At 41.9% G+C, this 12964-nt stretch overlaps 1 protein-coding gene and 1 long non-coding RNA gene across 3 annotated transcripts in view; both read right to left on the reverse strand.

Annotated features, from left to right (window-relative positions):
* hk2 (hexokinase 2) overlaps positions 1-12964 on the reverse strand; it is a 37670-nt gene that overhangs the window by 6197 nt on the left and 18509 nt on the right. For both annotated transcript variants that reach the window (XM_031570412.2, XM_012815976.3), the window contains exons 5-10: positions 11207-11302; positions 10852-10951; positions 10571-10754; positions 9592-9753; positions 8369-8602; positions 7908-8212 (exon numbers count right to left, since the gene is read on the reverse strand). In XM_031570412.2, coding sequence (XP_031426272.1) covers positions 7908-8212; positions 8369-8602; positions 9592-9753; positions 10571-10754; positions 10852-10951; positions 11207-11302 — 1081 coding nt within the window. The remainder of the gene's footprint in view (positions 1-7907; positions 8213-8368; positions 8603-9591; positions 9754-10570; positions 10755-10851; positions 10952-11206; positions 11303-12964) is intronic.
* Positions 729-3884, reverse strand: LOC122133020. Its single transcript, XR_006152489.1, has 2 exons — positions 799-3884; positions 729-766 (listed from the first exon to the last, which is right to left on the reverse strand). It is a non-coding gene; the product is annotated as an uncharacterized LOC122133020 (long non-coding RNA).

The raw sequence follows: 12964 nt of genomic DNA on the forward strand, positions 1-12964 counted from the left end.
CTAAAAAATGTGACATTAGTTCCACAGCCAAAGCGAGAGAACTTTGTTCAAGTTCAACTTGTTTTTGTCATTAGTCACAACTGCATATTCAACTAAATCAGTCTTAACATTAGACTCAATTTATAAACAGGTATATTTGAAAAGTTAGGACTATCTGTATATGAGGCGCAACACAAAATGAGAGGGACGGTGATGCATCCGTTGTCGCTTCTTTGCGCATCACAGCGCTGCCTATTGGGACACCCGTAGTGAAGAAGTCAGGACTCTGCATGCCACGGGGGGCTAAACTGATTTGTTTGTTATGCACTGGACTTGGAGATAAAGGGGGAGGCTGTAGCTTCGAGACCTTACCCTGGGTAAACTGAGGTCTTATGAGGCCTGAAGCCAGAAACACAAACTATGCCCCTTCTACATCATGCAAGTGCTTGAGTAACTATTAGTGTGCTACTTTTGCCTGTTTTTTGTGGAATCAAACAGAACGGAGGTAAATTCCTGAAGCCAATTTCTACTAGAAAAGCAGGTACTACGACGCCCCTGAAAAGGAGTGTAAGGCTCCACAATTGGGACAGATCAGCCATAGCAACGCAGAGTCCTGGTAAGTAAGCTAAAAGAATAAACGAGAGTTTAAGAGAAAGACTTGAGTTCTGAAAGAATTAGTTATGAGGGAGGCAACGATAGGCAGTGAGTTATATAGCCCAGATAGATGGATAGAGACTCTGTCTATTCCATTTCTTTAATTTTTTTTTGTCTCTCTCTACCTCTCTACCTATCTACCTATCTACCTCTCTACCTCTCTACCTCTTTATTTATCTACTTATTTTAACTTTTAACTTTCTAATTTATAATTCTTATGAATTCTTTATTCTAATACACATTTTCAATAGGAACACATTGAAATTAACAAAGGAAAATAAAAAAAAATACAAAAACAATAGATCCTATACTAAGAAAAGAGCAAAATGTTAGAACATAATCTTCTCTGACATACCAGGGGAGGCTGGGTTATCACTTTACTAAGCTGAACTAAACCAGCTAGAAGACCGTGAGGGCATGAACCTTGACCATGTGGTCTGCTACATGCCATTAAATGATATTAAAGATTCTAAAGATGACCATGATGATTGTCTGAGTTTCCTAGGCCCTGAACACCTAAAAGAGGCCCCTGTGACGTCATTAATTCAGGACAGTCTCACGGTTATTGATTCATCCACCACTGCCCTGTCCAGCTATATAGAAGGGAGAGTTTGACTAGAGTCTCCATAGTGCTGACCGAAATGGATTTACGCTTTGCCCTGGGTGAACCACATGCCCGTGTCAAACTGGAAGCCGTGAATACAACTGTGGATGGTTGTTGACCTTGTATCCCAGCTATATGGTGCAACCTTTCAGCCTATGCAGACCTATTGAAAATGCCCTGGCTATGATAAAGCTAGACCCCACGCCATTTTAGATATGTTTTAGTGGTCAATACCTTCAATATATTTAATTAGTAAAGGATACGGCTGGAATATAAGACTCCAGCATATCATTCGTTGTGGGGGTTCCTCATTCGGTCAATACACACCAAAGAACTGTGATCAGTTTAGACCTTAATAAAATTATTATTATTATTATTCTGCCATGCCACAGTGGAATAACCCATAACCGGGTGTTCAACACCCATCTGAGCCCAACTGGAAAAGTACAGCGCCAACACCGTAGTCACTGGCATCAACAGCCAAATGAATAGGTTCTTCAAATGCTTCTTTATCTTGGAAAAACTTTCAGATATTACTGTGAGTTCCTTTTGTAAGCTGTTCCTTATCCAAATCTTGGACTTCAAGCTCAGCATTCTGTTTTCTATCTGACCCTCAGATTCTTCCTGTGCATTTTCCAGCTGCTGCTCCAAAGAAGATATGATTTCTGATTTTTCTTTCACTACCCTATCGACCTCCTTATGCTCCACCTGTTCCTCAAGCTGCTTTGATAGGATCTGAACGTAATCATTCTGTTTGTTAGCCTCAGCCAGAAGCTTGTTTCGCTCATCTTTAAATTACTTCTCGCTCATAAAGTTGCTCTTTCTCGAAAAGTTCTTCTTTTAAACTGTTGGATTTCACCGTTTTGTTTGAATGTAGCTTACATTTTTCCTGTCAGCTCTTTCAATTGCAGCTTCTGAATTTTGGTCTTCTCAGACTTCGCCTTTGGCTTTTTCCAACCCAACAGACTTAAACTTCCTCTTCTTCAGTGCATGGCAGAGATTTTGTGCCCTGACTTTTTACAGTAAACACACATTATATAAGAATTTAAAATCAGGTGAATTCCTTTGAACCCTAGGTGGGCGACACAGGGTTAGTTATACCAGGCCTCAATCTGCCCTTGACCGGAGCTCTGTACCTACCCTGATTATCACCGTATCTATATTCCTGTATGCCTCGGAGGGTCAACACAAACTCATCCGCCAACACGAATAAGGTGGGCTGAGAGAGAGAGAGAGACACAGGTGTCTACAGGTCCTTTTATCTCCCACACCTCCCCGGGTAATCAGTCCAATCAGCCAATCGTCCTCCCCCCTGGTGGCCTGTAGGCCATGCTTTGACACTACACAATCTGCAGGAGGCGCAGGGGGTCGTAACACTCACCAATTTACCAGATCAGACATAGCTCAGTTCATTGTAACATTCATACAATGAGATCTACAATGATTGCAACAACACAGTCAAATGACAGGATGACATGCAAAACAGAACAGTAAAATTAAGGGAGTGCCACAATATGACAAAAGTACAGATTAAGGATTCCACCCTTTCAAGGACACTTAATTCAATTTCCATGACCTTTCACAACCTACAGGTACACAAAATTGTGTCCATTTCTCCAGTTGGACATAGTTATTGAATACAGAAGTTAAACAACCGATTCCATTCCTTTTCTCATAGGTAAGGTTATGTCAAATTGAACTGGCTCACGGTGCAGAAATGTGCTTAATGAAATATGATCTATGGAAGAGTACAACAGAATTCATTTAATTAGACCTGCATACGTCAGTTTTTCCCCCTAGGATTTGTTCAGCAGCTGTGCTGTCTTGGGTGTGTGACTCTAGACCATCAGTGCTTTTCTTTAAAAGAATATATTTTACTTCATTAGTAGTATTCATGTCAGTGCATTTCATGTGTATCCATTATTAATATATTAACCTATATTTTGCCTTATTTACCTCATTAGAAATAGTAAATATACAAACAAATGTTAATTTAAATCATCTTTAGTTCATTTGTACACGGAGTGGGCCACTATGCTTTCTCACTCCATGAAATGAAATGGGAATTTGAATATGTAGTATTCAAACATATCCCATTCAATGGACATTATCAACTTGACAAGAATAGATAATGCACCAACCATTGGGCATGCTATTGCAACTTCAAAACATGATTGCATGAAATTATAGGCTACTTTTTTGAAGTGCAATAAAAATCGTCAAACTAGTTTATATCCACATCTACAATTGCTAAGCAAGCCAAAGTTGTCATTTTTGACAGGAAAAAAAAGGTTGCGCATGAATTGAATGAAGGTTTAGCCATGAATAAAATGTATTTTTCCCTCCCTCCCCTTACTTTCCGTTCCTACACGGTTTACTTGTATTAAGAAGCAATCGGATTTTGTGGCTCGCATTAATCCATAAAATATATCCTTTATCTCCAATACCCCAAGTATGACAAATTTCATGACTTTTCCAAAACTTTCAATAGTTTTACTGAATTACCGGGCATGGAAAATGGGATTTCAAAATGTCCAGGTACGTGGGAACCCTGTGCAGTTTAAAATTTTACAAGTCAACATAAACAGTATGTTTGTCAACATAGGTAAAAACTAGGGCTGTCAGCGTTAACGCGTTAATCTATGCGATTAATGCGGCCGCGATTAACGCGATAAAATATTTTAACGCAATTCACGAAACTTTTGAAAATTTTTTTAATGTCTTTATTTGGATAGGACATGAAGTTATGACAGGAAGCAGGGCGGAGAAGAGGTGGGGAGAGGATTGGGAAATTACATCAGGCCAGACTTGAACCTGTGTCCCCTCGGGCAATGTAGCCCGTTAGTAGGAGGCTTGGCCTACCATTTTATGGGAGCGATGAGGGACAGGTGGGGCTTGAATAGCCCCCCTTGTTCAAAGTGGGGAATGACACAAAAAGTCTGAGAACCACTGCGGTAGTTGAAGATGGAGAGAGTGATTGTTGGGCGGTAAGTCTCTGTTTAAGAGTCAAAATGACAGAACAATCGACAAAACTAAAGTTGAATGTAGCATTTGCCAAGCTGAATTTAGCTATCACAAAAGCAGCTCGTCTTGAAGTTATCACCTTAATGCAAAGCACCCGACAGAAAGCAGTCCCAGGTTAGATGATCGCCAACCCACACTCCATGACTTCTCTAGGAAAATAACTAGACCAGTCCGTGAAAAGGTTACCATTTGGGTTGCCGGTGACTGTCGGGGACAGTGGGCTGATTGAGGTGATTCGAATTACTTCAGGGGAAATTCTTATGATTTACCGTCGAGGGGCAGCATTGTGTTTAAAAAAAAATACAATTAAACAACAGTTTCTAAAATACACGCTGTCTGAAGTGATTACTTGTTTATTTATAAGATTTAGTCTTAAGAAGAAAAACTAACTTTTAATCACGATTAATCGCGATTAATTAATTAAAAAATGTGCGGTTAATTAGTTAATTTTTTTTAATCGATTGACAGCCCTAGTAAAAACCCATTGATTAGGCATGTTGGTGGTGTGTAATCTTTGTCATTGTATGACTTTATAAGAAAAACGTTATTGACCACATTAAATACCACTAATAAATACACAGATATTGCTCGACCAAAAGTATAATTAGTTTGCTCTTAATTTACGGTTTACTGGCATGGCTTTCCGGCAGCATTAATGTGACCACATTAAAACACAGGCATCTGTTCCAACAGCCCGTTCGACGACAGACCAATAGAACTGTTCAGTGACTGATGTAACAAGGAGACACTTTGTTTCCCGGCAACATTACTGCCGTAACCTGGTTGTAATTCCAGAGAACTGCTGGCATTGGTGTTTGAATGACGGCAGATGAAGCAGTAATCTTGATTTTGAAATTCAGGCAGTTTTCACATTGTGCAAAAACATAATGCTTAATAAGAAAATATGACATAAGGGCAATATTTGCATCATGCAGAATTTTTCACCTCCCAATCTGAGCTTTGGGCTTGATGATCTAGTCACGGGAATAGGATTTCATTAAGGTTTGGTAACCGCATTGACTTTGTCTGGTGACAAGTGCCATTCACAATGGAACTGCATTCTTCATGCTCCAGCCCCAACAAAGAAAGGCACCTGTGCAGAACGCACCACAGAGAAAAACATTAGGGCAAATTTGGACAATGAATGGCAAATTAGCAGTGTGAAAGACAGTGGTGTATCTCATTAATTAAGTAAATGAAAGGAAAGACAAGAATGAAAAACATTTATGTTTTAATCAAGGATATAAATTCCAGCTAATTATTTTACTCATGAAAGGACATTGTAAAAAACTATTCTTATTTATTCCATGTCTCCAGGCCTACTAATTGCTGCTCTCTGCTGCAGATTTGGAGGTTGTGCAAGCTTCCATTCAGCTCTTCAGCCTTTTGAATTAAGAAATGTATTCACTCCATTAAAGATGCAAAGCCATAAGCAATAAACCTTTCATGCATGTTCACATGTTTGTTAGCACAACATTTCACAACGGTTCACAACATTTTGAGTCTGCATATGGACTACCGCTCCTTCCATTTCAATCAGTTCAAAGCCATAAGTGCAGCCACTTCATATATATATTCAGTTTAGATTGGTTGGCAATGTGCAATAATATGCATTATATTTACTTATCTTTTTTTCCCCTTTTCTGCATTTCTCCTTCTATTTTTGTTTGAATACAAAGACCAAAGCATGTTGTATTCACAAGAGACTTTGTTCAGCATTTTTTACATTATTAAATATGGAACTTTTTTCATTTGGAGTCATTTAAGCTGTAATTTTCATTTCTTTCCTTACATCCAATCTCTAATAGGATGAGCATTACCCGCATGACCATTTTCCATTGGACTTGGTGATGGAGATCATTTCCAAGCACTGTTAATGACTTAAGAATATATGAATCAAGTGCATTGTATTAATATATTCCTTGTATGAATCATGTGCTTATGAAAGCAGGAACATGGCTTTTCTGTGTGCGTGTGTAACTTAGATTATTAGGTGCCACTTAGTCTGCATATGTACAAGAGCATGTTTAGAAGGGTCGAACTGTGCTTCTTCCGACCTTGCAAAACTTCCATCCTTGCCTCGGACGTCAGAAATCCACCTCGTGGTTATCCCTGCTGAACGCTCAACTTCTGTCTATATAAACCTTTTGCGATGATTGCTTCACTTTCAGCCTTGTGCTAGGAGTGAGCCCAATTGCAATTGTTGTTGTTGTTTGTCTAATAAATATACTTATATGCAGCTCCAGAGTCCTGAGGTAACTAGGGTGAATTTTCACCTAACACTTGGTCTACCAAATAGGTAAGACTTGAAGCAGTGTATTCCAACAGTATATTGAAACTGCATGAGCAGTAACTGAAAACCTCAACAAAATGTTATCACACCACAGTTGGAATATTCTCCATCTCTGTCAGTTCTGATCTCTCTCTGCTGGCACTGTTGTGATTATGAGTTACCCAACATCTAGTTCCCCATGTGGACGCATCACACATTTGCCATCCCGCTGCCCATACCCACCTCTCAGCACACAATATTGTGCCGAGGAGAGCTTGAACAAATAGTACAATAAAAAAATAAAAATAATATAAGGCTCACTGAAGTTCATGTGATGACATTTCTTCAATTCCCATGGGGGGTGGGGGCTTGTCTAATAATATCTGCAGAAACAATGTACGTAATCCTGATTCCTGAACACACACTGAAGAACACTAGCCTGACGATGTTATACTCATAATTCTAGTCAGAATAAGAGTCTGATACCGCTCCATTGGGCTGTGATTATGGGGCGTGTTTCAACCGAACCAGGAGAAAAAAATGCCTCCTCGCTCAATTGGTTACCTACAACCAATCAGAGCAACGTAGTATGTGACCAGGGCCAGCTGATAAATTAAACTTTTACCGGATCCCGTAGCAAGGAAGGCAAAAACATATTTTCGAATGACAAATGCCTTGATCGCGTTTCTCTGTTCCTCTTTCAAAATGAATTCACTGTCAATGTCTAAATGGACTCTAATCTATACATTTAAGCTCTCCAGCGGCAGCCATGTTTGTTGAAAACGAATTCAACCCGTGTGTTGGTGACGTGGTTGATTATGTTACGGTTGATCATCTGTCCATCATCGTATAAAGCCCGCCCTAGCAATTTGATTGGTAAAACCAGCTTCAGGTCGGGCATAATTTCTCCCCAATGGAGTGATGCCAGACCGAACTTCCCGACTTCAAATGTTGTGGGCGGGGCTAAGTTCGGTCTGGAATCCAGCCTAGAAGAACACTGTAAACACTACAAATATCATATCGGGAGCCACAAGCCACAACAGTAACCCTCTTCCTGTGTTGCCAGTGAAGCAGTGGAATCTGAAGAGGATCAGCTGCTTATTAAATCTTTCTTTACAGAGGCACACGCTTTGGCACGCCTGCGTTTGGCACCCTGAGAAGCACACCACATCACAGATCAGTGCTCAGCGCTCTTCAGAGGGAGAACAGGAAGCGAAATTGATCACACTGGTGTTATGTGTTGGATTATTCATCCTGGGCCCCATCATTTTTACTTTCCGTCAGCTTGTAAGCTTTGGTGAAGCGGTAGTGTCGGCGGTAAATACCACATACAGGCCTGTGTTCCCTCGAGTCCCCCCTTCCCCACTCACTGACCTGTGCCGTTGGGTGTGGCCCTGACGAAAGTGGGCAGCATCTTGACGGTGGCGTTGGTATGCGTGTTGCGGTCCAGGCCACGGTTCATCTCTGTGTTCATGCGCCTCTTGACCTCCAGCAGTTGGGCACTGCTCAGTCGCAGTGTGTCGAGCACGTGCTGCCGCTCTGTGTGCTGCTTGGCCAGCCGGTAGGCCACCGCCGTCACCATGGCGGCGCCCTTTCCACTGCCATCCTCGGAGCGCAGGAAGCGCACGTCACAGTCGGGCACCAGCCTCCGCACCATCTTTTGGAGCCGCCGGGCAAACCTGGAGGCAGAGGTGACGAGGCACGGGGGCACAGTGAGACAGGGTCGAGGAGAGAATAGATTAAGACAAACCATTTTTTCCAAATAATTTCTTTAGTTTAGTTAAACTGTGACTGGACCATAAACTCTTGATGAGTGCTAGCCTGTGTGAACTAACTGGGGGTGGTTCTTGTAGACGGAGCCGTCCACTCCCACAGTGGTGCGGAGCCTCTCGGCGGCCTTGTTGTCTCGAATCTGCCGCAGGACGGCAGCCAGGGTGGCGGCGCAGAGATGGGCAGCGCGCGTGGACACGATCTGACACACGCGCTGGGTGGTCACGCAGTCCTCCGCAGATGGGCTCAAACCCAGGCCCTGCAGGACCTGCTCAGCATTCAGCAAACCCTCATTATTCCTGCAGAGAAAGGGGAGTAAGGATCAGAGATCTAAAGAGACTCACTAACTCACCATACATCAGCAAGCCACTGGTATTTCTTACAGGCTGTGTCAATAGTGTGCTCCTCAAGAGGAAACACACACACACACACACACAAAAAGAGAACCTAAGGACATCAAAAGGACCACGTGAAGAAAGTTATACACAGGACTGAATAGTAGCAAAGCCTACAGTATTTTTCTGCACCCACCCGACCTGTTATGAGAGCCAATCTGCACCTCCCGCCCGGCAAAAATACGCAACTGTCAACCATCCGAACCCACCCCCAACTGCTAACCACTAACTGGAGTAATCCCAGTGGGTCCCACTATTAGCCTAACCTATTTGGAGCAAGGCTGTCTCTTTCTATAGATTATTTATACCTTATAATGCTGCTTTGTAGATTTTTTTACCTGACCCATCCAAACCCACAATATTTTCTGGTGATCTTACCCAAACCCACCCCACCAACGGGTTGTGGGTCGCCCCGCGCATCCCTAATGGCCTATATATCGGAGACATTTTTGATCAGGTCTGAAGAAAGGGGAGACTGGCTGAAATAATCACTAACCCAGACAGTACTGAAGGAACCCGAGAGAAGCACAAAGATAAGGACTGATGATGGCAATCAAATATTAATTAATTCATTATTTACTGACTTATTTGTATAATTATAATTAAATTAAATAAAATAAATAAATAAAACTTATTCTAGGCAGGTCAGGTCCATTTGGGAAACATCCAGGCCATTAACTCTTGAATCTGTGTGTTAAACTCTACTATACTATACTTTCAAATCAAACAGTAGAAGAAACTCAGCACCTTCTCTGTGGTATCTGAGCCACAGGAAGTGTAGTCTTACATAACGAGACATACAACATGCATTTGGGGACAACCCTGGGGGAATCTGCTCTGAATGAAGGGACCTAGACCTTCCAGCTGGAGTTGAGCGGCAGAATGATACTGACTTCTCGTTCTCGATGGCGGAAACAAAGCTGGTCTGGAAATGTCCCATGGTCAGCAGCTCAGGCGTGGTCTTGCCCTGGAACACAAGCTCCTCCTTGGCCATCTTCACCAGGATGAGGCGCACAAGCTCACCCATGTACAGCCCACTGATCATCTTCTCAAACCTTTCAGAATCATAATGAAGATGAATGGGTCAATTGAACATGAAACATTTTGTCTAAAAAACATAGGAACATAATGATACTGACATCCTTCACTGATATGATAAATTGGACTTTTTAAACATGTCACAACCCAGGACGCTGCGCTCGTCTAGTGAGCGTCGTTTGGCACTGCCGTCCGTGCAAGCACGGCAATCCAAACTATTCTCATTTGTAGTTCCACGTTGGTGGAACGAACTGCCTAGTACTACCAGAGCAGGGGCGTCCCTCTCTACCTTCAAGAAGCTTTTGAAGACCCAACTCTTCAGAGAGCACCTCCCTTCCTAACTGGCACCTTGACTAGCGCTTAACTTGCACTTCAGCAGTTACATTCCTGCACTTCTTTTTCCTTTCTAGGTCGTTTTTCTAATTCTTATGTAAAGTAGTATTTATTGTTACACCATGTTCTTTATTGCTCTTAGCTTGACTGTTCTCTCCATTGTACGTCGCTTTGGACAAAAGCGTCTGCTAAATGACTAAATGTAAATGTAAATGTAATGACACAAAAAAATCTGAGAGAAGAAACTGAGACAATAAAAGAGTGACTGATAATGATTTAAGAGTGCATAAATTCCATTTGGTTCAAAACTTCATGGGTCAAGTATTTACAGAAGAAACAAAAATCACACTTTATATTTATTATGTGTTGCATTCTGAAAGACTTAACTTTAAGACTGAATAATGAACTCATGTTTGTGGTCTGTCTTTACTTTGTTCGATCCAGCCTGTAAACAGGCAGTGAGCCTCTTACTGGCTGAACAGGCTCCAAACTGTCACTTACAGCTGCTTGCCGGGGTTGAGCGAGCCTAAATCGATCTCCACGTCGAAGGGGGTACGCAGGTCGTCCAGCTTCCCATCGTCCCCGAAGGCGCCCCACTCCATGTTGACGCACATGCGGCCCTCGTCCCCCTCCACAGTCTCTAGGTTGCGCATCTCCTCCATGTAACACGCATTGGTACCCGTGCCTGTGTTTTGGGAGAAAAGAGATCTATTTTTATTTAGAAGGGAGAAACATCAGGTGTCTCGTGGCTCGACAGCCACCCAACCGGGAGCGTGACTCACCCACAATGAGGCCAATTTCACAGTGATGGTCGTCATAGCCACAGGTCATCATCGTGCCGACAGTGTCATTAATCACAGCCACGATGTCAATGTCAAAGTCCTGAAGGGGGGGGGGGGGAGGGTGTTAGGAGTAACAAGTCAGTGTTTCAACTATCTTTGAATAAGGTTAATAAATTGTCAGCCTGCAAACGCATGCATGGAATGGCTGGACTGAATGAATAACACATCATTTTTTATTTCCATGGAAGGTGCAGCACAAGATGACAGCATCCAGACAAGGTTTTTTTTTTAGCTGAATGAAAAGTTCACTTGCACATCTTATGAAATCTTATGAAATTTCTAAACCTCATCTCACCCCTCTCTTTTTGATGGCTGTTCTTAACATGCCGACAACATCTTTGCCTTCAACACCACTAGCCTTGAACCCCTTGGTCCACGACACCAGGATACTCTGCAATGAAAACAAACATGTATGTTTCCGTTCAGTCCATGAAAAACACAAACAAATGTCAAGGATAAAATAGTTGGTAGCTGCTAGCATGTGTAATATGAACTCATATTAATATGAAGTGAATATGACATTATGTTAATATGAAGCTGCACAGGCACCCGGAGGATTTCTACTTGTTGCAGATTTTTAACCATCCAAGCCAGTGGTTCCCAAACCAATTTTTGTAACCGCCGCCCCGTCCCCCTCCCCCCGCGCACATATTCAGCCTATAACACTTGAAACTGTGAAATTGTCAGGGTAGGTCACTAACCTACCTGTAGCTATTTTTGGCAGTGTAATTATTTCGCTGAATATGGGTATACATGAGTATTTTTGGCAATGGGACTTGGCTATTCAGACTATTTAAGATTCCATGTCTTATAATAGCTCAGTTTGAAAATGTAATGGGCTTTTTCACTATGAAAAACGCAAATCAAATTTTCTCCCCGCGTACCCCCTGAACCACTTTGCGTATCCCAGTTTGGGAACCGATGATCCAAGCCATCTCTAGCTTAGGGAACCATCTTAACAGTTGGCAGCTGCTAGCGTGTGTTAATATGAACTCATGTCTTCATTAATAGTCTTGTTACCGGAGTGGGAAGGAGCTACAAACTCTTTTCCTCCAAAGACGGCGACTAGCCTCAACTCAATTCTAAACAGATTCTACATTCAACTACTGTGAGTGTATTTTTGAGTAAGCTTCGGATGGTGTGTTATCCGGCAACAGGTAAGTCAGTTAACTATGACATGTATGAGTGGGTTCGCTGTAATTTGGCAATTGGCAGTTTTGTGCTACTCGCCTTAACGCTGATCTTCAATGTAACTAATCTAAGTGCCAGGCTGGAATCCACTCTGATAAAGAAATGTGAGACTTTAATCAAGTATGTATGTGTGTTAATCATATGCCTTTGTGAACTGAAACATGACGTTTCTGTCTCTGTTCTTAAGTGCTGACGTTTTTAACTCAGTGTGCGTAAGCAAGGGCTGATAAGAAGAACTAGTAGTCCTTGCTTGCATTATCTTGCAGAAAGCATAGTAAGATGACCTCGGACGTGAGAGACCCCACATGGTTATCCCTGTTGGGAAAGTGTTTTGGTGTCACAGAACATCAACTTCTTTCTATATAAACCTTGTGTGATGTGTTTAATTTTGCTTCTCTCCTGTCTGCCAATACATGAGTGAGCCCGACAAGCTTGTTGTTGTTGAATAAATATACGAATATACAACTCCGGAGTCCTGAGGTAACTTGAGTGAATTTTCGCCTAACACACTCCTGCTGTTTTCTGTTACAGTGAGTTGTGTTCTTGCCTTAACGCATTCAGCTAAAGGAAACAGGATTTATTCACCTGAGATTTGTGTTTACGTAACAAACTTTTGTTAAGATAATTGGATGGTAATTTGTTACAACAATCAGCCGCTCTTGGCTCCTCTAAGCAGTTGCCTAGCACTCTGAAAAATTAAGATAATTGATACCCACAAAGCAGTAGGCTACAAGAAGCTAGCAAAGAATTTAAAAAGGTAGCCATTTCCTCAGTTCGTAATGGAATTAAGAAATGGCAGTTAACAGGAACTGTGAATGTGAAGTTGAGATCTGAAAGACCAAGAAAACTTTCAGAGAGAACT

The sequence above is a fragment of the Clupea harengus genome, chromosome 7 (assembly GCF_900700415.2).
Source record: "Clupea harengus chromosome 7, Ch_v2.0.2, whole genome shotgun sequence".
NCBI lineage: Eukaryota > Metazoa > Chordata > Actinopteri > Clupeiformes > Clupeidae > Clupea > Clupea harengus.